This window comes from Drosophila mauritiana, chromosome 2R (assembly GCF_004382145.1).
Source record: "Drosophila mauritiana strain mau12 chromosome 2R, ASM438214v1, whole genome shotgun sequence".
NCBI classification, from domain to species: domain Eukaryota; kingdom Metazoa; phylum Arthropoda; class Insecta; order Diptera; family Drosophilidae; genus Drosophila; species Drosophila mauritiana.
In genome coordinates this window covers 5,819,305-5,844,016 of record NC_046668.1, presented here as the reverse complement: position 1 = coordinate 5,844,016, position 24,712 = coordinate 5,819,305, and the positions used below count along the sequence as shown (strand labels likewise).

At 46.8% G+C, this 24,712-nt stretch overlaps 1 protein-coding gene across 8 annotated transcripts; it reads right to left on the bottom strand.

Moving 5' to 3' along the window:
* Positions 1-6,665: 6,665 nt before the first annotated feature.
* Positions 6,666-24,600, bottom strand: LOC117136268. Of its 8 annotated transcripts, XM_033297098.1 has the most exons (11): positions 24,396-24,599; positions 23,446-23,609; positions 21,131-21,499; positions 9,643-11,577; positions 9,157-9,576; positions 8,926-9,089; positions 8,694-8,816; positions 7,966-8,634; positions 7,626-7,783; positions 7,420-7,561; positions 6,666-7,244 (listed from the first exon to the last, which is right to left on the bottom strand). In XM_033297098.1, the coding sequence occupies exons 3-11, from the start codon at positions 21,345-21,347 to the stop codon at positions 7,044-7,046; spliced, it is 4,029 nt and encodes a 1,342-aa protein (XP_033152989.1). In that variant the 5' UTR covers positions 21,348-21,499; positions 23,446-23,609; positions 24,396-24,599; the 3' UTR covers positions 6,666-7,043. The 8 variants fall into 8 exon arrangements, with proteins under 8 accessions (XP_033152989.1, XP_033152981.1, XP_033152986.1 ...); XM_033297090.1 differs by having other exon boundaries at positions 9,157-11,577; positions 24,396-24,600; XM_033297095.1 differs by having other exon boundaries at positions 7,420-7,558; positions 9,157-11,577; positions 24,396-24,600.
* Between the last annotated feature and the right edge of the window lie 112 nt (positions 24,601-24,712).

Here is a 24,712-nt window from a genome sequence, read left to right as displayed (position 1 = left end):
GCAGCAGGTGGCCAAGAGTCGAGGAGCTGGCCGAGATCCGAGATCCGAGATCCGTTCGGCAGATGAGCGGCACCTCGTTCACTTGCTTACGCCAAGGTCATCCGGCCGCAAGTTAACAACATGTTGGACACCGCCAACGGGTATTAACGCTTATTAATGGCCACAGCCAGTGCGCCTTTGTTGCTGCTGCTCTGTTGCAATGGCCATTAAGCCAGAAGATGCTGACTTGCAGACTTGCAGACGGAACATTGATTGTGGCCAATCCCCAGTCGTCCTTTGCTACAGATACTCGTACGTATGTGCAATTTGGTGGCCGAGTGTGGCCGAAACCGGCTCAGTGGCTGTTACGCAACTTCTGGCCAAAAAGCGAAGCTAAGTCGGGCCAGCCAGCCGTTTTATTCACACAGTCAGAGGTCTCGCATTCCAATTTGCGTAGACTCGTCGCAAAAGTTGGACTCGGAGTCGGAGATGCTGCCCACTCCTGCTCCAAACTTCGCTTGCTGCTGGCCATTGCCTGCTCCAAGTCGGCAGTCAGGTAGGCAGCTGCACCCGCTGCAGTTGATTTCCTCATTGCTACACGGCGCAAAAAATATTTGCATGTCACCTGACCTCTGACTTGGTTATTAAGTGTGTGGGGGAACAGGAAATGAGGGTGGTGCCAGGGTCAGGAGACTCCAAGGGGTTACATCGTTAACTTTCCTTCAATGAGGATCATTTTATCTTTTAACTAAACTACTACTATCTAAACTACAATGTTGCCGGTACAATAGACATTTTTCAGTAGCTGGTATTTTAGACATTTGTTTCTTTACGTTAGAAGGTAGAGTTTTCGACCATATAAAGTATGTATTCTTGATCAGGATCAGCAGCAGTCCATATGTCCATATGTCGGTCGGTTTGTTTGTCCGTCCGTATGACCCCTGTGGTCTCGGGAACTACTGTGTATAAAAGCAAGAAAGTTAAGACTAAACATACAGATTTTAGAAGCATAGACGCAACGCTTGTTTACTTAGAAGACTACCACGCCCACTTTAACGCACACAAGACGCCCAAAACTGTCACGCCCACATCTTTAAGAAATTTGTCAATGTTTTTTATTACTTGTCTTGCCAATATCTATCGAAATTTTTTGCTCCCGCCCACTCTAACGTCCACGCACCGCCCAAAGCTGCCACGCCCATACTTTTTAAAATGTATTGAACTTTTTTTTCATTTTATTATTTGACTTGCCAATTTCTATAGCTATGACAACGAAATGTTGAAAAATTTCAAGGAAATCCACTAAAGCCGTTTCTCATATTTTAAACATATGTATATAAAATAAAAATTAACCATGTTAAGTAATGTTATCATCTGATATATGACTCGCTTTCCAAGTTTTCGAGAAAAGGATCAAAAATCAAATCAGATCAAATTTCTATAGAAAAAGGATAACATTAATCTTCCTTTTTATAAGGCTCAATTAAGGACTTTTAAAATAATAGTCTTCCTTATATGGATACCTCTTGGCCCATTCTGACCCATCCAGATTGACCCGGCCCAAGATACTCGGCTTCCTCCGTTTTCGCGCAGTGTAGGTAAGCTGGGGCTCAGCTGCAATTTGAGATGAAGACACCGACACGCGAAATGAGACCTGCCTAGGCAGTATTTTATAACACTTTGACAAATATTGCTAATTAAACGGCATTTTTGGCTGCCACCTGGGTGCCGACTGGCCAAGAGTGGGCCATCGTCGGGCTGGGCGAGATGAAACGGGATCGGAGGAGCGGCCGGGATCGGCGGATCGGCGGGTCGGTGGGTCGACTCGATCAAGGCGGAACTGCTGGGGAGACATCTTCGGTTTCCTGCAAGACAATTAGATATTGCGCAATCGGGCCGTGACTTACCCATCGATTTGAGGTGGACCGAGATGGTAATGGAGGGGCCAAAAGAGAAGATGCCTCCGCGTTACGTCAGCTCCCCTTTCACTCTTCTTGCACTGGGTACTATCATCGTCGTTTTGACGATCACGGCCACATTAATCGCCGTTGTTTCTTCGCGAGCTGCCCAATTGAATGTCCCCACGGCGGATGAGTGATGGCCCAGGTGGGCGTAGAGGAAGTGCCAAGTGGCATGTGGCAAGTGGCAGGCGGCAAGTGGCAGGCTATGAAAAAATAAAGTCATTGGCATGCGTGCGAATCTCTTTTTGCTCATTAATACGTAAATGCATTCATTTTACTGCTTTTATTTGTCTTGCGGTTGCAGTTGCAATTGCATTTGGATTTTGTCGCGCGCTTAGGAGCTTTTTTCTTGCCTCGTCGTACTGAGGCATGTCATTGCGGCTGTTCCGCCTGCAGAAGACAGTACATAGAAGAGAGAAGAAACCGATTCGGGCCGAAAGACAGTCTCCCAGGCACAGTGGGTCTGTGTAACTATAACTCCTCCTCCGCCGCGCAATCATTTTCCCAGTTTTCCACACCAATTATCTCACTTTCCACTCGCTCCGCCGCCACCAGCTTGTCGGCCTTATATAACGACATGTGAGATCTGTTTGCGTTGTGGCAAATTTATGCGGCCTGAACTTCCACTTGTTAGCCCTGTGAATTGCCGTCAAGATCTGTCCGCAGTTGTGGCTACTATGGATGCCAGCAAGTGCGGGCTGACTTGGCTAATTGAAACCACGCAGCTTCTGTTGGAGGTCAAGAACTGACAATGGTACGACGGACATGAATTTTTGTATCCCAAAAGCTTGGTTTAAACAGCCTTATAAAGGAAATTAAGTATGACGTCAATGGTGAACTAATACTTGTCGCAATAGATTTGTTAACTTATTTATTCTCTGAGACTAAGCAAAAATTTAAAATTTCTAACATAATAAGCTACATTAAAATGTAAGATGAGAATTGCTTATTAAAAATATTTTTTTAAAATATTAAAAGTGATTCAAATAGTATTATTTAATAGTGACACTTTTTTGCAGTTTTTAAACTATTAGTTTCACAAATATGTTAGGCAATGACTCGGCTAATTTCTGCAACACTATTTTTTCAACATTGAATTCAAGCTTCGCCTTTTAGCTAGCAATTCAAGTGCCACAAGAAGATACACTTGACATCTTAATTAATCATTAAAATCATTTTCCTCGTCAACTAAACATTGCAGCTTTAGGTTCCTTGAACCGTTAACTACTTCAAATTCAATGAGCTCCATTTGTCAAACATTTTTAAAGTATTTTCTTGATATTTTCGCGCTTTGCGGCTATTTGCTCATTTGGCTCAGATTGACAGGCTGGCGACATGATGACAGCCCGCGACTGGCGGCCAGTGACAGCAATGCTAGCAATGCCAACAAGGAAGTCGGAGGCGCATCTTCCACGCGCGCCCAAATATGACAAACGACTGCGGTGCGAAAGCAGGAGGGGATTCCCCACACCCACGGCGCAACCACGGAGCTGAAGCCCCCTACTTGCCACACGATTTGAGGAACTGAGGCATTGAGTTATTGCTTGCAACACCTGCGGACTTTCGGCATTGTCATTGCCGTTTCGAAGACGCAACAATGTAAGTGGAGCTCCGAATGGCCCCGGGTAACAGCCCCCAGTCAACAGGTAATTGCCGGCTTTATGCGGCTGCGGCCTTAACGGCGCTCTTTGTGGAATTCTGCACAGCGATTCGGCAGACGCCGTTTGCCAGGAGCCCCTCTAAAAGGCATGCGACACAAAAGGTGGGCGTGGCAAATCGGGGAATACTGCCTTGGTTGGGCTGCCTCTAAATGCTCTTTATGGGTAGGAAAAGCTCCAATTTCACGAATCGATTTAATTGGACTGGATAATTAAATCGATTCGTGAAATTGGCGAGTATGGACGTCGGACGTAAAGTTAGTTGCTTGTACGGAAAGTTGATTTGCTTAGTTTAATTGCTGTTTTAATAATTTATAGCACATTCCTCTTATACGGTTCAATGTTAATATTACCTTTCAATCATGAACCTTTTGACACAACTATACTAACTAAATACTAACTAAATACTTCAATTATTTTATATTTCCCTGCCAGTCATCTTACCAGGAAATGCCTCAAATGGATGATCTTTCCCTACTGCTCTTGATCACAAAATGCGGATTACCCCATGAATATTCATATGGCAGAGGTGTTAGTCCGCATCAGAACTTCACAAGTGCCGCAATCCTCCTCATAGCTGTAGTATCTTTCGAATTGACACCTCCGCTGGCGCGAAGGCCGAGTGGATTTGCAATCAATAAATGCTGGCTGCGTGACATAATGTGGCCCAATAACAAGCGCAAATGGCCAAAAACTGACCGACAATGGCAAATCGAACCTAATGGAATGTGAGCGAGCTATTTTATTTCATTTTTTACATCTACGTGATCTGCTTGGCACGGCGCCTCAATGGATGGATGAATGGATTGGCCGGATGGCGGATGGCACGAACTGGAAGATTGCAGCGTCATTGCTACGAAGAGAGGAGAAGCAGCGCGTAAAAGTGAAAAGAAAGGAAAATGGGTCAGCCGTGGTGGTGGAGCACCATTTGCACATGCAGATGTAATGAAACGATCGCTTTGAGCCCACTTTTGTGCAATTCGCTACTAGTCACCGCAAACGGATAATTATTAAATAAGCGTAATTAAAGCGATTCGAGGCGCCGCTGGCCCAGAGCGACGGACTCGACCTCCCAAAAAGGCAGCAACAATTGGCGAATGTCGATTAATTAGGCAGCGCCACTTTGAAGCCCCGCGCGGCATTGAACTTCGCACGCATCCACGCGCGAATTAGCGTCACATAATGGCCAAATATTGATGATCATCTCCCTCGGCGGACGAAGTGTTTGCCTCGGCAGCGGACTTGTCAAGTCCATTTGCCCCCGCAGGTTTCGGAACAAGCCGAGTGACATATCTGTAACACGTCGACTAGCGCAACATGCGATAGATATCACTTTTTAAGACTATTGAAATGCAATGGAAGATTTTCAATTTTGTATTGCCATTTCAAAATATCTGATCATGATTCATAACTTAATTCAACCTAATCAGATAACATCTTTATTAAATATTTACATATGTACCCAAATAGTCTGATTACTTATTTTACTTGATGTTGAATCAACACTTCACAACGAAAATCCCCATTTTAAGTGGCATTCCGCTTCTCGACCCGAGGCACGACCACAACCACTGATGAGTTGCATAAGTGGACTTCAACGCCTCCGCATTTCTTCAACAAATTGTCAAAATGGTCAATGTGCCTCACGCAGTCGCACAAACATTATTTTCATCATTCTATCAGCTACCTTAACTTATTTATGCGTGTGAATTGCGGCGAAGACAGCGACTGAAAATTGTCATAAATTAATGCGTGACTTTTCTCTTTCTTCAAAAAATGTGAAAATTCATGTACTAACAAGATGAAAGCTAGCTTCGGCAAGTCGATGCTTATATACCCTGAAATTTTTATTAAAATAAAACAAACGCAATAAGAGCACTTTATGATCCAATTCAATGAAAGTATGATTTTTTGCCATTTAACCTAATTTCCAAAAGTTCCTATAACAGCTATGTAAGTCGTAAGATAGTTTATTTTATATAAAACTAAAATTCTTTTCCATTCTATTATATTTCTGACAGAACTAGATATAAGATTCCCTTTGTAAGGAAATTCAAACAGGAAGAGAGAAATGAAAAAGAAGGGAAGCGACAATGTAATTTAAAAAAGAAAAGTTCAGTTCATATAAATGTATGTCTTACAATTTATTGAGTTAAGAAAGTGCTGTAGCTCTTTTAAACAAACACATGAAGTAAGTCATGAAGTAACTTCCATTTAAAAAAAGAAAAAGATAGAACTATATTGTTGAGATCATCGACTAGTAGGAGAGCGAGAAGAAATGTAAAATTACGACACAAATTGCCATCTGCGTTATTTCTATATTTAATTGCTCCTTAAATCTCAGAGTTCGTACGGATGAATAGTTGGACATGGCCGGTTCGATTTGAGTAGTTATCCTGATCAAGAGCATGTAAACTTTGTGGGGTCGGAAAGGCATCCTTGTACCTTTTACACACTTTTACCAGCCAGTGTACAAATAACTGGTATAAAAATTAACGAAGGTAATAACGAATTAAACAGAGAGAAAGGTATGGAAATATTCATAGCAATTAAATTTATTTAATAGATACTTTCGTTTATTATTCCCAATATGTAATATATATGGCAAAATGTAATCCCTAAAAGGCCCAAAAAATTTTTTTTATACCCATTCGAAAATTTTTTTTTCAAATTTTAAAAAGTTCATATCATATAAGGTCTTCTATAAACTTAAACTTTCCGAATTTTGAATTTACGATTTAAAATTGCGCGCCAATTTTAGCCCTAAAAGGTTCAAAAAGAATATCTTTTATACTCATTTGAAAAATGTTTGTTCAAATATTAAATAGATGATATCACATAAGGTCTTCTCTAAACTTGAATTTTCCAAATTTTGAATTTACGATTCAAAAGTACGCGCCATTCCAACTGTGGCACTACAATAGCTGTCTCGTTCTTTCACTCAACCAGTAGTCGTCCCTCTCTAGCAAGCCCATTGATTTATGCAGCACTAAGTCTCCACGTTAGAGCGAGATAGAGCCATGCACTGGAAAGTCTCACAGTTTTGCAGTCACTGTGTAAGCCCATGTCGTTGGTAAATTTTGATCTTTTATTAATTTATATACATAAATAGACATTCCTACTGTGCGAACTTAACTAGTTTACAGATATTAACATAGTGAAATAAGCTAGGCAACTACTTTACGGGTCTTGACTTCGAGTGGAGAGCAGTGAAATAATTTAAACGTTTAAAATAGCTTTAAATGTAATGATTAGTTGTTGTTTGCATCGCTTAAACCTAGATGGAGCCTACGCATAGTCCTAAGTCTACTTTCTCATCCTCAAAAACGCGTCTCAGCTGCAGTCGCCGCGGGGACTAGCAGTGGAAAAGTGTTTTAGTCGCCTTACTCTAGATCTAGATTGCATATGTACAAGGTTGGGGTTGTGGGTTCTCTTCGGCCAGGGGTCACTTCATGTAGTAGCTGCTGGGAGCTCGCCCGGAGGTGTACGTGCTCATCGGGATGCCCTGGGGTCCCGGGATGTGGCTGTGGCCCGATGAGTGCGTCACGGACTGATTCTGCGACCCGTACAGGTGGTCCACGCTGGAGTTGCCGATCCCATTTCCGGACGGCTCGTAGTCCACATCGTAGTAGATGCCAGATTGGTTCTGTTCGAAATGGAGAGAATGGAGGAGGAATAATTAGTAGGGGTACATCAATATGATTTGGATAGAAGATATATCCAGTAGTTTAATACATATGAAGTGACATCCGAATGATGTTCAAGTCACGATACATATGTTACTCTATTTGGATAACTGGGGGTAATGCTTAGATTCCTACCGCTATGCTGCCATTGCTGCGACTCTTGGGACGTGGCACTTGGAAGTTGCGTCCCAGCAGATCGGCGCGATCCTCCTCCTCGCTGGAACTGGAGTTCTCCAGTGTGCGCATTCCATTCGAGCGGGGACCCAGGCCAAGTCTTCTAAGTCAAAGAAAAGCATACTCAGCAGGGGCTACGATTGTTGGTTAACCACGGAGATTCATACCTGGGCAATGGCACTGGAGGAGCCAGAGTGGCACTGGGGTGCATCTGCATGGTGCTCTGCAGAGACATCCCGCCCAGGGTGCCCATTCCCATGGCGCCCAGGTTCGGGTAGGCAAACATAGCCGACGAAGGTCTAGTGGGTCCGATGGGCTCAGCCTGCTGGTACAGAATATGGAATAGTAATTAGTATATTCGTAAGGCACAAGTTAGCAAACTAAAGTTATCAGCATGCTTAACATTCTTGATGCAAAAAGAAATAAGATTTGTAGATTTTCAGAATCTCTGATTCGGATAGATCTTAAGTTCTAGATTCACTCCATGGCTGAGTGGCAGGGACCTACCCCGTAGTGATTCGTTTGCGCCATGACGTCGGCTATCTGGGCCCAGCGCATGCGGTCCTCCAGGGTCACCTGGTAACCCGCCTGTGGCAATCCGGCGGACTTCAGAGGTGCGGTGTTCATGTATCCAAACACAGGTGAACCCATGGCGTTCTTCTGCTCGCGCTGCCAGCGCCGCGACCACATGATCAGGCACACCAGGGTCAGGACGATGATGATAATGGCCGCCACAGAGGCGCCAATAGCCACGCCCAACACCTCGCCGTCGATCTCGCACTGGGCGCCATAGTGACTGGAGTCGCAGGTGCACAGCTGAGCACCATCCTCGGCGTAGCTGCAGGTGCCGTGGTTGTTGCAGACTGAGTCGGCGCAGGCCTGGCACTCGCGTCCAGACCGCGCCGGCTGGTCAGCCCACGGATCACGGAGTCCCGCCTCGCAGGCGCAGCGGAAGCTGCCCCAGGTGTTGCTGCAACTGGCGCCGGAGTGGCAGTCATTCAGCTCCGGTGACTGACACTCATCCAGATCCTGCAGAGCAGACACTGCGCCCTCCGGGGAACTCACGTACAGCACGGAGTTGCCGATGTTGTTGTTCCGCCGATGGAGCACACCGAGAAGATGCTTCTGAACGTCACTGCGCAGATTGGGTCGCAAAGTTTCCACACTTTCATCCAGCTGTGGAAGGAGGAAGATAATCAGTACGATTCCATTAGCACTGCCTGGATAATACACACCTTGATGGTCATGTTCACGTAGACGCCGCTGCCGCCCAGATTGGGATCGCCCCGGTAGATGTTGTTCACCTTCGCCTCCATGAACTCATCCGAGTAGGGCGTCATGGACATGGCAGAGTCCAGCTGGAAGAGATTACATTTAAGTTATGTTATAAATCTGTCACCATTAAGTTAACCAATCGATCGCTTTTATTTTATTATTCAGCTTACTTAAATATATACAATAACTAACCGCTCTTATTGATTCGTAGCTGAGTTGTCCAAAGGGTTCGCTGTGCTTGTCCATGAGCTTGGTGTCCCACACAATTCGGTGCTCGTAGATGCGGTCCACGCGCATGCCCAGATGGAAGGAGATGACCCGTCGGCACGGCTCCCTATGCTTGCGCCGAGAGTATCCTAAAGAATTTCAATTTTATAAGCATATATAGATGATCCAACTCCATACATTCCCCTGGGATCTTACCTGGTCTGCAGTGACAGCTGGAAACGCCGTTGTCCGTCTTGCATCGCTCGTGCTGCGCCTGATCGCAGGTGGAATCATCGCCCACGATACAGGTGTCAATCCTCACCGGCGGCGGCGTTGGTCTCTGGCGGTAGTGGGGCCTCGTGGGTCCGGCATTCGTTGTGGGTGCTCCGCCTTGGGGCTTGCTGTGCCCCTGAAGGTCCACCACCTCCGTTTCGGGCACAACGTAGCCACCACTGCTCTGGGTGACAGCGTTGGCAGGAGCAGCAGGAGAGATGGAGGAACCACTACCACCACCACCACCACTGCTGACGCCAAGTCCCGGCGTGGATGCACCTCCTGAACCTGAACCTGATCCTGGTCCGGAGCCCGGCAACTGGGGCAGGCGCGTGGCTGGAGTTGTGGCGCCCGCTGGGGGATCTGTGGGGTCACCAAAGAGATTGATGTAAGTGCGCTTGCCGTCGATCGAGACAAAGCCGTCGTCACCTGATGCCGACACGATGATGTCGCCCTGACCTCCGCCCGCCGCATAGCTTCCGTATGGCTTAATGTTGATCGTCTGCTGGGATCCACTGCCCTTGGGACCTGGTCCCTGGATGGCGGACAGAGTGACGTCGAAGATCTCCCCGTAACCGGGGGGCAGATGCTGGCGAGTGGGCTGCACCGCTGGCAAGGGAAGAGTCTGCTGGGCGGGTGGTCGCTGGACAGGTGGGCGTGGCCGACCGCCGGGCTTAAACTCGGGATCATCGAGGACTATCCCAGGACGGGGATGGTAGGGGGCGGGCGGAGTGGCATTGGTGTTAGCATTGGAACTATTAGGCGACACACTTTCAGTAGATGGCGGGGTAGTGGTTGAGGTTGTGGTTGAGGTGGAACTGCTGGTGGTGGTAGTAGTGGTAGTGGTGGTTGTGGTATGTTCTTTGGAGGACGTAGGTTGAATGGCTGAGGCCGGGTTGGAGGACGAGGAGGTGCCCAGCGAGGATGTGACACTTGGTTCCAAAGTGGGCGTTCGATTGGCGGTCATGAAGATCACCTCCTCGGTGGAGGGATCCAGACCAAGGCTCTCCGAACTGTCCATGGACATGGGCACATAAGTGGAGGATATGCCCATCACGGTGTGCACCACGGAACTGGTCTCAATAATGGTGGTTAAGCTCTCATCCTGCGGAGACTCCTCTGGTAGCTTCTTTTTCTCGCTTCCTGGCTTTGGCTTGTGCTTCTTCTTTGGGGGATTTGTTGGGGGAGTTGGTGGATTGTTGGTAGTGGACGGTGGAGGAGGAGGCGGCTGCAGTTCGTCTTCTACTTCTCCGCCAGTGACATCCGTATCCTGATCGGACACTTCGATGTACTGGGCATTGGCATCTTCATTGGAGAACTCCGAGTCGTAAGTAGTGTCGGTGGGCAGCACAGCATCATCAGTTGGTTGCGGCTGCTCCTGATGATTCTGCTCCTTCTCCTGCTCGTTCTTTCTATCCAGTGGATCCTGCGGCTGAAGATGCGCTTGCACTGGCGGAGCTGGAAGAGGTTTATATTGGGGCAGGGGTCGCCGATTGCCGCCCACACTAGTGGCAATAGGTGGGCGTGGCTTGTTGCGGTACCACGGTGGACGATTGCTCACGAATCCTGGTCGTACGGGCACAATCTGCTCAGGAATAGGCACGCCGGTAATGAAGGGTCGTTCCGGACGATCAAAGGGATATGGCGGCGGACGCATCGAAGTCCCGGGCTTCTGGGCCTCGTAGTCAATTGGCAGGTTCTGGGCCTCGGAGATCCTCGGTGGACCGCGATTGTTGATCCTGCTGGCCGAAGGACGCCTAATGCCCTGCGTATTGGCGTGGACATTGACATTGCCGTTCAGCAGCTTGACGATGCCTGTGATGATGTCCTGGATGTCGGGGTTTCCGTTCTGGCGCGGACTATGCGGCGCCTGGGTGGCACTGGCTGCCGTCGCTGAGGTGGCAGTACTGCTCGGACTCGGCCGAATCGGGGACCCCGACACTAGCGGTCGCAGGTCCCCCCGCCCTAAAAAAGACTGCTCTGAGCTGCTGCTTCCTTGCGACAGAGTCTTCCCAGCCCTGATCCCCTGGTGCGTGCGCTCCGGCTGCTCGTCCTGGTTGTCAAAGGTGCCCGTGGGCTTTATGTTGTAGTGGAAGTACCGTCCGGCGGACACGTCCTTTTCCAGATCCTCCGGGAAGTGCACGTCGTTCGGCCCGATTGGCTGCCGGTCATGCAGAATGGGCGACGCCGAGCGCTCCACTCGCTCCGCCCGCGTTTCGTTATCGTTCACGTCCAGGGGCGATGATTGGCCCTCGGCCAGACCGTTTACGGAGTCCGCCATGGTGCTCTCGATCCTCTGACGGTCCGGACTGCGGTTGCTGCTCGATTTGGGCGAGATCTGTGAGACGCTCTCGTGCTGGCCAGCTGGAAAAATTGATAGGAAATATGTTAGACAATATGATACCAATCTAAAAACAGTTTTTTAAACAATTTTGTATACTAAGTATAGTATACCTTTCCTTATCGAGACGATCATACAATGGTATTATTATTTTAAAATCAGGCGTTGATCCTGTACCGTAAATATAATTGATTGCTACTTAATGTACAATCACATAGTGATATTTACATCTTTATTGAACATGCATATTTAAAAGTTATGTTCGGTCGTAAAAGAGAGCCACACTTGTTTCGAACCAATAAGAAATCAAATTTAATGGGCCGCTTTTTCAAAATATTCAATCAAATCGATTTCAAAATATGGATACAATATGCTTCACCGCAAGAAAACGAGAAGAAAGGGAAAGAGTTGAGTGAAAAGAGCGTTGAATTCCGACGTTCGTTTTCCCTCGAATCCATCATCGCATCGACAGAATCTTCACATTGGGGTTTCACTTTTCACTTGCCCATGCACCTGCCCTTTCCCTCGCGCTGCCTCCCGATCCCGTCCAGCAGCCACTCCGTCATTGTCAACGCGACTCATTTCCATGTGGGGGGAAACAATGCCCAGCCCATCCAAAGTCGGCTCGGATCAGTTTCAATCTCTGTCGCAGGCTTGCCAGGCATCATTTGTTTTCGATGTCAAGTCTGAGCCGCAGTCTTTGTCTGTTTTCTGCCCCACCTCTCGGATTCTTTTCACTCTCTTTGCATATAATTGTGTTTGTTTTCCTTCAAAATTGTGGGTTTGCGCACCCAGTGTGTGTGGATGCAAGCTGATGGCTGCATATCTGTCACAATGCTAGGGTTATATTGTTGATTACCCTGGGTGCGCGGCGCACACAGATGCACAAGCTCTTGGCCACATAGATACTCGTACTTGGTTTGGTGGCCTCGGGCCAGATCTAAACTCGCTTCGCAGGCAGCCTAGGAAGAATTTCACAAATTGCTACGTCAAGCGTTGAAAAGATGCCAGGCCGAGTTGTTGTTGCCTGATTTTCATCATTTCCTCGGATATGGCAGATAAATGAGCAGAGCCCGCCACAAGCAACTTAAATATAGATTGTTGACTTGTAGAATGCAGATGGCAATCGAATGGGGACAAGCACTCAAACCCACCTAGTCGATAGCTGAGATCGCGAATGGGCACCCCTTATCGCATCGTTACTGCAATTTTCCACTCTCATCCAGTCGCCAATCACACAGAGAGAAATGCATCGAGTGTGCAATCTATACGATCAGATCGCAGTAAATTTGCATGTGCATTGGTTATAATGGAATGTAAGACATATAGATGGCCAGGAGTAGTGCGTACGTGTGTTCCCACAATGGGTTTCCAGTAAACGAGGTCACAGTGAAACATTTTATTGATTCCGCATTTGAATCCATCAAGACTCAAGCTGTGAATTTTCCCCCCGAACAAACTCACATCTCACTGAGCACTCGAGTGTGACCCAGCTATTCTTTGACACCTTCCGATGAGATTTATTTGCCGTTGGCTTTCTACGACTTTGTACTTTTCTCCCCCCTTTTTCGGGTGTCAGGTGCATGTCATCTTTTGGGCCAGAACCAGTTTAGGTTGGGACAACAATCATAATTCACACTCGCGCGAAGAAACACGTTTAGCTATTGAGCTTAACCCAATTGCCGAGCTGCATTGGGGCCTCTTTGCGAGTTTCGAGGTTTTTTGATTAAGTTTGGCACAGATTTTACTTTCACCTGTCGCTAAACTGGCTCGCCCCTGATTGAAATACACAATATTTGTTTCACTTTCTTCGCGCCAGCTATTTGTTGCGATTTTGATATAATTAGCGCTTCCTTTTGGGCAGGCGAAACAAAAAACAAAAGGCGGCGACACAGTTTTCACTTTCCTCGCATCGAATTGCTCATTTTCCAGTTTTCCTTTTGATTTTATTGATTTCGGGCCTAAGTGAGTGGCTCTGGGATTGCGATTTTGATTGGGCTGGCGGTAAAAGTGAGCCGGCGGCTCCGAAACTGCCAGACATGGACAAAGCTGGCTAAATGTGTAACGCAATTTGGCGAACGAAAATTGAATTCCATTTCGGAGCGGGGCATGCAACACTTTCACGGCCAGGCCGCAACGAAAGTAAAACCACTTGGCGTCCGGATCTCTTGGCCATTAAATCCAGACGGGCTGGGTTGAATGCACCCGATCTGACGACGGCATGGGGACACCAGCAACAGTCGTCATTAGTTCCAGTGCTTGCCCACACTAACTCGATTGCTACTCCGGCGAGGACGCACGACTTGTGCCCCGTCTCTTTTCGGGCTCTTTTCTGCTCCTCCAGCTCCAGAGCAACCCACACGGGCGCCCATTCCTTCTGCTTTGGGCCAACGCCAAGCACGACACTCCAAGTCCAATTCCACTCAAATTGGCGACTTCAGCGCCTCCAAATCGCCGACAAGAAATCACTTTCTATTTCGCTGCACTTTTCAACTGTTTCCCAACGTGGCCAAAAGCAAAGCAGAAATTAAGTCCGCCTGCTCGCCTCTAATGTGGGCAAAGCTGGCGCAAATAATTGCTTATGAAATACGACAATTTTCCGTTTTGACTTCGGAGTTTAACACACGTCCCAAAACGTTGCGCATACGACATGCATGCCCTGGCCACTTTCGGTGTGCAATTGCGCAGGCGTAGAAGGCTGGCTCGATTATGCAATGATATCATTTAATGGGTTGCTCGGAAGGGAGGCGACAATTCGTTATGTTTTCACCATAAATAGAATTATGTAATTGCTTTTAAATGACGAAGGTGCCGGAAGGCGAATTTCAATGACAATAAAATGTATTTGGAAAACATGATGTGACTCTTATTTGGCGTTTTATTATTTATTTAAATTTTTTAGGGCCTAGCTCTACGGCATAAAATAATGAAAGGTATAAAGTTGGAATACTTTTTGTTTATAACAAGTAAAAAGGGCTTTGATATGCCTATTTTAAACTTCATCTATGCAGTGATTTGCATTTTTCAAGTAATCCGAACACAATCTGATTCATTCACATCTTTTATTACATTCAGTCCCATCCTAGCTCACTGTTTTCCATCTAAGGAAACAAATCGAAAGAAATCCCAAACACATCTCTCACCTCTCTATTTTTATGCTTTTCCATCCTAAGCTTCTTTCATCTTTTTGAATTGGCCCGTAAACATAACTCAGCCGCCCAATTGTGAATTCCGCGGACCCCGCGGCGAAGACATCCATTAAAGAAGAGATGTGGTCAGTCCCTTATCTCGGAATGCCATCGCACCAGCCACGCCCCGAATGGAGAGCTCTAGAACCGCCGGGACGGGCTGAACTGAATCCAATCCAATACACGGATCTTTCGGCGATCTCTAACGTCCGAGTGGAGCATTAAAAATTTGATTTGGTGCTAATTGATTTCCTGGGCGTTCGACTTTCGTTGTGGGCGTCGTGGCCAAGGCTGAGGAAGTGGTCGCCAGTGAAACCCAAATGCCAGGGAAAGCCGTAGAGCAGTGGGTTCTAGTGCGACCTGTCCAGATTGCCCTCGTCCGATCCGTGGGAGCTGCCGAGTCATTCCTCGCGCTTTTCATTAGCAAAGCAAATAAAGTATCTGTGGCCCGGGCCCGAGCACTTGTGCAATCAAACCGTCAACTGGCTGGTGTTGCTGCTCAAGAGTCGTCGGCACCAACAATTGGCCAGGCTAGAACTTGAAGAGCGTCTTGGCCAGACTTTTCTCCGTCTCTGGGAAGTCGGGCCGAGATGCATGAGCTGCAATTAACAAAGTGACGACGACAACCGACACATGGCAGCCTGGGACAGCCTGCACTCCACTCGACCCAAAGTAGAGTCTGGTGAAATTGAAGCATTTTGCTGGAAAACTGATTTTCCGTATCCATATTCTGTGGTTTTTCTTTTCCAGCCACCGTGACCATGACGTTTGGCCTTTGGTACTGCACGAGAGTTTTTCCTTTGCAAACGCGTGCCTGCCAGATCGAAATGTTTAAACAATTTTATCCAAGTGCATTTTTTGTGTGCACTGAGAAATAATTTATATAATCGAGCGACGAAGCAAAATTGAAACTGCATCTCTCTGGAATACTTTTTAATTCTTTGATCTTCCCACTTGACCATAAATTTTCTCTCGGTGCTCAGGCTGCATCCTTTGTATTAGCCCCTCAGACGTGGCTCCAAAGCGAATGACCTTAATCAAGGTCTAGCTCTGATCTAACCGCCTTAAGCTCGGAGCCAAAGACGAAGCCAAAGTCGTGGTAGAAGTGGAAGCCACAGCTAAAGGCGGTTGCAGTCCGGCTGCGTTTCTGTTTTGGTCAGGCTTCCGCAGATGCGGCTGTTGCAGTTGGCTTCGCTCTGTTGCCTGCTGTGGGCCGAGTCTAAGCCAGACCAAAATCCCAAACTGAACGGGGAAATTTATAGCCTGGACGCGCTCTGCTGGCTTTAATAGTGCGGCAGTGCGAAGAAGCTGGAAGAAGTCCTCGGATATCAATAGACAATCCGGGGCAGGCGCAGGGATCCCAGGCCCGATTTAATGGCCTCCACTTATGAAATCTAATTGTCTCACATGTTTAATTAAGTCGCAGGTGGTAGCGAACGGAGCCGAGCCTCTAATAGCCGGGCCACAACCAGACTAAGCCCTGTAACTAGCTGCAATTTAGCTGGCGATAAGGGATCTGCACGATCTCCTGGGGAATGCTGGTAAATAGTTGAAATCGCATTCGGTGCAGCCCCCTAAACACGCCATGAGAATACTTTAGCAGTCAATAACTTGGCTTGGGTCAGTAACCCAGTGCTACGAAAGGCGGTGGAGCCCAAGATCCCAATGATCCATTGTAGAGATTCTCTTGAGAGAGTTGAAATGGAGCACTGGATATGTAATAGCGTATTAGAGACGGAAAACAGATGATGATCTCGCTCCAGGCAAAGCGCTGGCCAACATTCGCGTCAAATTTAACGCCGAGTTGAGCCGAGCTCGAAGCATATTGATTGAAAGGTAAATGGATACCTCTCCCTCTCTCTCTATGCGTTTTCCCATAGCAATATTTCTCATCTCTACAACTCCAGCTCCAACGAAACTGGGTCATTGTACCCACAGAAGCCGGCTTAAGTATAGTCGCCAAACGGAAACTAGTTGCCAGCCAATATGGTCTTAATGGTCTGTGACAAGTTCAGGACTGCCTGTGTGTGTGTGTGTCAAATAAGAGTCCACAACAAGTGGTCATCAGAACCGGCTCTCTGCACAGAAGAACGCCACTTTATATACAAACTGTCAGTCAGCCAGCTTTTTATTGGACTATTTCCAACTGCGTGCCAAATAGAAAGGGGTAGCTGCGCCAGTGTGAGTGAGCGTGGGTATTATTGTGTCATTCGGGTCTCTGTTTTGTTTGGATAGTCAGCTAACTGCACCCATTTAACGGATTTTATGCTTGATTCTTTTTGTCATTTCTTTTTATTTTGGCTTATTAATTGAGGTTGGAATGTGTAGGGAAATTTATATACTCTGCAAGCTTGAAGTGGTCAAGTTCGTTGTCTAAGTCTTTCGATTTTGCTATGGCAAACTTGGAAAAAATATTAATTACCCACTATTGTATAATTGTAAATTGTTTCCTACGTAATTTTGTTAGGTTCTTTTACATTTTATAGTTTTAATATTCCCTGTTAAAGAGTAAATCATATGAAATCCCTAACGGCTTCTTGTCAGACATTTCCTGTGACATGGGTTTCATGTTTTTTTGAGCAAATTCACTAGCTGGGTCCAAAATCATGGAGAGTCTGCGATTATAAAATTCCATTGGGAACCGGTTTGCGGCGGTCTCCAGAATAAAATACTGTATGAGCACAAAAAGAGAATTTCATTGATTGCCATTGATAGTCCACGCCAAAACATGTAAGGGACACCAGGTAAGGGACCCCAGCCCACCCCCTTTCGGGCGGCCAGCCTCTCTGTTCTCCCACAGCCCACCGCAATTTAATATGGGTTCACAGCGCCCCAGGACGACCATTAAAGAAGATCGGAGGGGGCCAAAGAAATAAAATAAAAGAGGAGAGACACGCAAAACGAGATAAATTGTGGGTTCAGTTGGCTTTACCTGCCGATGGGTGTGCGTCTGAATGTGCGATCGTGCCTGGCAACTTTCGATGTGCTGAATTTCATTGTACAATTTTGGACATCCCGATCCGAGAGCCACTGCTCTTCTCACGGGAAAGGGAAAGTATGCAGTTATTGATACGGCTTCGGTTTCACGCTTTGATTGGGCAATCGGAACCCAGCTCAAGATCAGTCGGTGCTCGGCTCTAATTGAATGCTCAGCTCAGGGTGGGGAAGAGCTGGAGTAAATTGATTATTGGCGATCAGCATGTGAGCTGATTACGAACTTGGAGCATCCCATATCGTCTGGGTGAGAAGGGAAGCGAAGAACTAATCTGCTTAAAAACACTCCAAAGCTATAAAGTCGGTGTGCTTAGACCAAATGTAAAATCAGCCAAATGAAATTTGGTGCTATTGTTGTAGCTTGGTTTCTTCTGAGACTGAAACCTCGTTTATTACTATTTTTGGTATGAGAATGAGTTCCTAAAGATTATGGATACTGAAGAGAACTACACACAAAAAGAAAACCAACTGCTTTCCAATCAGTCAGTACCTTTTTTCGACCATTCTGGCAGCTGCCACAATCTTTCTGTACCGTCTTCATAAACGTTCAAAAAATTCAATTATTAATTGCGTCAGCATTGCCAGTCTGTGAACAGGTGAACAGGCCACCAGGAACCCCCAGAAATTCGAGCCAAGATCGAGAATATGTGAGAAACCTGCCGAACGAACCTGCCTCTTGACCCAATTAAGAGTCAAGCGATAAATTTCTGCTCAGCCTGCAACGACGGCGGCTTCTTTCTTCCACCTCTTTCGCATCAGGCAGTGGATTTTTGATTATTTATACGTACCTCTCGCTCTTCGGAGCCACCTGGGGCAAGTGGGCCATGTAACCGAAATGTGCCGAAAAATAAAATGAGAACTAAAAAATGCGAGGGAAAATTGCTCGTGGAACCAGCTAATCTGAAAACTTAATCAGCTTAGCAGCTGCGAGAGAAGAGGGGCTCTCCGGGAAGGGGGCGCCCAGAAGAAAAAGGGGAATGAAATCGAAAAACCCATCGGGTTGCGGTAGTAAGTCAGCGGGTTAGAGTGTCATAGCTACAGTGGCATGGTTACAGTGTCCCCACCGAACCCAATCGAATCCATCGATCTGCGGCGATTCGCTGACTCAGTGATGCTGGAAGTGCGGACCCGGGAAGACGGGCAGCAAAGCTCCAACTCATGGCGCTTTCTTTGACACTTTTCCAGTGGCTCCAGTGGCTCCAGTGGCTCAATTCGCTGCGAGTATCGTATCGAAAGCCCCGAAAAGCCGTTAACTGGGTGTAACTGTTAACCGTGGCACTGCTGCGCTTCTTTCTGTCTCACTAAGCCATAACTGAGCGGTCCGGCGCCGCGAGATTCTGTTTTCTTTTAATTAAGCTTGCTGTAAAATAATTTTCACTTCACCCAATTTTCCCGCCCGGCTCTATGTAAATTCCATACGCCATTCCGCATGCTAATGCGGCTTATTAGCTGCATGAAAGGTTTGGGCCCGGCTTCAAATGGCCCAGTAAACAGCGCAGTTAGCTTTAATTGATTCCAGACCGCCGAGAGCTGCCCGCCTCAGTTGGCCGGATTCGTGCAATTAAGCGGTTTCAGTGGAGTGGCTCCCTCTGGCGGAGGAAATAGCAGCTATTCAATGGAATGCATAAGTATATGGCAGCCGTGCTCGGAATCCACTCCACTGTACTCCTGGTTAGGGCCATTCCGCCGGTCTAATTGTACAGCTCACATGGGAAGCTGGCACTCAATGCAGTTTAGCAAACAACAAAGCAGCAACGAAATCCTAGCAAAACTGGGTAGTAAATGCTTTTTATTTATTCAAAATACACACCACTTTTTTCACCTGAATAGCTACAGTTCCAAATGTTTCATATTATAATGCATTTTTGTAGCAAAAGTTGTCGAATTATCAAATTAAATTTACAAGCTGTTTCTCACTTAAAATGGACATCACATTAAAATGCTTAATTGTTGAGAATTGTCATAATAGTGTCCACTTTGCTTAAGTCATGTCATCCAACTAATTGTGTATTTATCATTCTGGTGTTTGCAGATTCTGGTTAGGAATGCATGATGTTTACATTACCCTCCATCATTCTGATTAGTTTTTACGTGCCCAATTACAGCGCCTGATGACGCCTTCATTTTCACATATTGCATAAGCTCAGCTCCGAGTCACTTAACGATTATAAGCCACGCAGCCCAAGTCATAATAAACTTTAATTAACTTCGATTCACGCACGTCACGCACTCGTAAGCGACAAAGCGAAGTGGAGCCAAACAAACCAAAGGCAAAAAACCCAAGACGAGCCCCGGCAAAAGTCAATGAATCCGGTATGAATAATCGCAATTGTGCAACTCGAGCTAACCCTCCCTGGGCACTGGCCAATGAATCATAGCCGCGCTGATTCGATCTTCACTAGAAACCCAGCTGCAGATGCGATCGACCCAGTTTGAGGGCTGCAAAGCCGTTTGAAAAGTGTCACCTAGATGGCATATCTGGGCCTTTAGTAGGTCAAGCCCGTATTTCAGTGGCAAAAAAAGAGAAGCAGCTAACTTCTTGGCGTGCTCGACAATTGAACGCACTTGTGCGGGGGTGCTGACACCTCCAACTCAGTACAGTTAGCACACTTCATTACGTTTGGCACAGTTAGGCAGGTAGGTGCCCAAGTACCAGGTACCCATCCGATTCCCCCCCGAACTATGCATTCTCAGTAACGCCTAATAAATTATGCAGCAAGCGCAAGCTTTCTAAAAGCCAGCAGACGAAAATGAGAAGAACAATCACGTACGAGTGCTGGCGAGGAATGCCTGTGGCTGCCTGGAGCATCTTCACCAAGTGCTGGCACGTCGGGAGAATTCTTTCTGATTTTGTGCTTTTTGTGAACCGACATTCCTCGGAAATGTATCAAATTAAAAATTAAAATTATGCTCACGTGTGGAAAAAGCTGCTCGCTTGTAATAACTAAATGCTCGCTTGAGCAGAACCCTCGGTGAAAACATATGGTTATTTGAGATAAGATCCACTCAGAACAAGTGCGAGAGATTCGCTTGGATGAAAAGTGGGAAGATTCGATTCAGATGACCGCAGGATGGAGTGGGTTCTTGTTGCACAAGAGTGCATTTGGTTTCTATATAACTTCCCAACCAATGGGGCAACTTCCAATGAGGACATATCCAGTCAATTTTGCATCAATTGAAAATCTATGCAAATATCAGCACAAGATCTTGGCCTTATCTCAACTTTCATCCTCCCACTTTGTTCGAACCCGTGAAAGTTGGCTGCTGGCACAGGCCTCACAATTAAAGTTCAATTTATTAACTGAATGCATGTGAAATTCTTTTGTTGGGCATGTCACTGTCGTGCTGCCCACCCCCTCTCCCCGTACTGTACCCCCTTCTGACCAAGACTTACCTGTTGTTTGAACGAGGAGCAGCAGAAGAGCCAGTGGCAACGTCGACACAATCATGGCCATCAAGTGTCGATGGTCTCTTGGCATTCTATTGTTGGAAATTGCTGACGGCCGGGAGGTGCCCCGACCTCCGCCTCCTCCTCCGTCTCCGCCTCCGCCTCTGTCTCCGGCTCTACTCGATGGTATAGAGTGTGTTAAGTTCTGTGGCTTTCGTCGCATGTTTGCATAAACTACGAGTTCCGCGGGCACACTCTTTTTCTTTTTTAGGGTTATTGTCAGGCGTTTACTTTATTTATTTTCGGTGTTTCGTTGTTTTATTGATCAACCGTGCTTTGGCGAGGCATGTTTTGCTTTGACCGAGTGTATTTATGCTGAAAGGAAGGAGAAAGGTGGTCAACAGAGACGTTAGGGTCGAAAATAATTCTAAGGTTTGTGCCTTAAGTCTTTTGATTTGGGAGAGCGGTTGGCAGTAGAAAAGCACAGAAACTGAAATAAATGCTAAGCTTTTTGTGGCTATAGTGTTTTGTTTGCGGCAAATATGGTAGGGAATTAGTTTTTGTCTTATCACACACAAAAGTTAAATATGCTTTTGAAGTTTTTGCTTATCGTCTTTCGATTTTGAAGAGTTTCGCACTAGTTCTTGGGGAATGTATACCCCTTTCACTCATTTATTCAAAAATAATAATCAAGTTCGTGCCTTAAGTCTTTTGATTTGGTAGAATTTTTAGCACTGTTCAATGGTAATAGTAACTTCGTTTAAAGAATTCTAGTGCGGAACATCTTTTTCGCACTGTTCGTTGGAAATAGACATGTGCATAGGTCTTATCACTTCGCCCTTCAAGGGCTCCAAAAGTTAAATGTACGGGTTTTGATATCTAAATTGCGTCAGACAGCCATGGGTCGAACCCCCATTAACCAGCAGTACTCCACAATGGTGGCATTAGCATTTACATAAGCAGCGACTTAGTAAGTCAATAAACCCGGCCGTTCAAACGGCTGGAAAAGAAAACAGTTTCAGAAAAACCTCGGATCTGTTTGCCAGTTACGCAAACTGAAGCGTTCCATTCAAGCAACTAACCGAACTCGGCTGATTGAAATGCTAATTTTGATTGATGTCCAAGATGTTCGCTCCGAAATTGGCTGCAGCGAAAGTCCGGTCTCAATTCGAGGTGCCAGAAAGCAAAAGTGAAATTCCGCAGCGAGAACGGAGCACAAGCGCCATCAACTGGAGCAGATAATCTGTCGCCAGTTGTCCGTGCCCTAATCGATGCCAGCTGCCCGAGATTACCCAATGGCCGGCGTGCTAATCAGAAGCCAAAACAGGCCCGTATCGCAAACCGCAGTAACTGAGGCAATTGCCGAACATTAGATGGAAAGTGAAAGCATCCAGAGCAGCGGCAACGGAGGTAGCGAATGGAAAGGAAAGGTAAAGGTTGCCTCTGCAGCATGCGAGTGAATATACAACGTACGAGTATATGTGTACGTGATCTCAGACCGGATCGCATCGGACCGGTCGGACTTAGGCCGCCTGCAGTTGAGTCATGAGGCGAGTCCAGGTCTGAGTCTGATATTTTGGCAGATCTTTGCTTGTGGCCTTTGCTTTTGTTTACCCCGCATTTCGGGCTCGCAAGGAACCTTGAAATATCTGCTCTGTACGCTTGAAGAATCCCAGTGAAATAGAAAGTTCAACGTGAGCAGCCAGAAGAGCAAAACCACAACAAACTCTATTTGCTCCGTGGGCCATTCGCATCTGTGTGTTTCTGTTTCTGTTTCTGTGGCTTTCTGGGCTGTCATTAAACGACTCCACTTTTCAGCGGATTGTTGTGCTTTTCCATTGAGCGACTCGCCCACGCAGGCGGTTGTTTACATTTTCATTGGAATAATTTTTGGTTTTATCAACTTTGCTTTCTTTTCAGCCCGAGCCTTGGACTCTCAGCACCCAGCGGAAGTTGCGGCTGGTAATTAGTTTTCATTTCTTTCGCCTTCTTCAGTCTTCTGCAGTTAAATGACTCATGTGATTTTTCATAAGCCCCTTTTTTCGGAGCTCGTCCGTTGCGTAACCGATTTCTGAGCCGGCAGAGCGCCAAAGGAAGGTGAAGGTGTAAGAAAAGGTAAATATGAAAAAGGGAGTTGAGATTTATCGACGGAGAAAGAGAAAATGAGAGTGTACGAGCCAAGAAATCGAAAATTGCATAAGCCTTGATCTTTATGAGTGTCGGAAGGTTGTGCGCTATATCCTTTAGTACTGCCAATTTCCCACCGCAAGACGCTTTTCACTGCTTTAACCAAGTATCTGGCTTTTCCATTTCGGACTCACCTCGAAGTGTTTCCATTAATCACACGATTGAAATCCCCGAGATTTGATTGATGTTTTTGCGTGCAACGCTAATGCACGTTATTTTCAATTAGATTTTGCACATAAATAACGCCAATAATGGAAAATTTCACCAGTTGGTTGCGGCCTAAACTGCAAGCTGCAAACTGCAAAGACGACAAGGCACACCAAATTGAGGATCTGGCCGACGCAGCCAAATCCAGCTTCGGATTCGGCCCCAACCGGACCGGGTAACCCAGTGGAAATGCGGTTTTGTGGCTTCGAGGAATGCAAAACGCTTAACTCTGAATAATCGAAAAGCAAAATCAAGCGACAGCTGCCCCCTGGAAAATTGGCACAAGTGCTCTCGAAATGGCACAACTAACGGAACGGGAACCGGGAGTGGGCAGTATACTTGGACGTGGACTTGGTCTTGGACTTGGACTTGGCCTGGAGCAATGTAGCGGGTCGCGTTGCAGTCGACCGACGTGTGTAGGCCGTCCGACAGGTTGCAGCGGACCACGTATCCGGTTGGGGCAACCTGGCGGATGCGCGATGCGCGTTGCGCAGCCTCGCTGATTCTTGGGCGAAAAGAGCCCAATTAATGCTCGGCACTCCTGGGCCCGAGTGGCTCTCTCTAATTGGGAGTGAAACGGCGGACAAATTATAAATTTGCAAGCAATTTCACAGCAGCCCAGTAAACAAAGGCCGCAGACAAAACCAACTAAGCCAGCCGAGCAAAAAGGTAGCGCGAAAAAAAGAAAGTTTTGAAGTTTTCGTTGCTGCCGCCTTGGGGTTCGTACTATACATATATATGTATGTATGTATGTATTTCGCTTGTCTACACACACAGACGCGCGTCGCACAAATATCATTTATTCGGCATACGTTTACATATTGGCCGTTGGCTTCACTTCGAGAAAAACACTCATTTCATTCTCTGGCTCACTCACACGCATGCGCAGCACTGGCCTGAGCCTCCTAAGTTAACTTATTCACTTTTCATAGACTCGAACGCACTCACACACGCACACGGCCGCGATGTCGGCTAACCCGGCGATGGCTTCTTCAATTTCTGGCCACAATCCACGCTCCTCACCTACCGAAAACCGTCAACAGGTGCGCACCGTTCGAACGCTCGACTCAAACTGACTCGTGCGAAGCCCGAAGACTCCGCGCAGAGCCGAAGAAACGAGAAACCGCAGCTCGCTTGGCCGCTCTTCGGAAGAGTGCCCGCGAGTGGAAGACTCCGCAGCCAGTCTTCAGTTCG

Bases quoted from the DNA above. Each gene is read 5' to 3' on its own strand.
- LOC117136268 (XM_033297090.1), bottom strand. From the start codon at position 21,347: ATGCGACGAAAGCCACAGAACTTAACACACTCTATACCATCGAGTAGA. The intron at 11,578-21,130 runs GTAAGTCTTGGT...CAATTTTTCCAG, and splicing joins GCTCCTCGTTCAAACAACAG to CTGGCCAGCACGAGAGCGTC. The intron at 8,817-8,925 runs GTTAGTTATTGT...AATCTCTTCCAG, and splicing joins GCTACGAATCAATAAGAGCG to CTGGACTCTGCCATGTCCAT.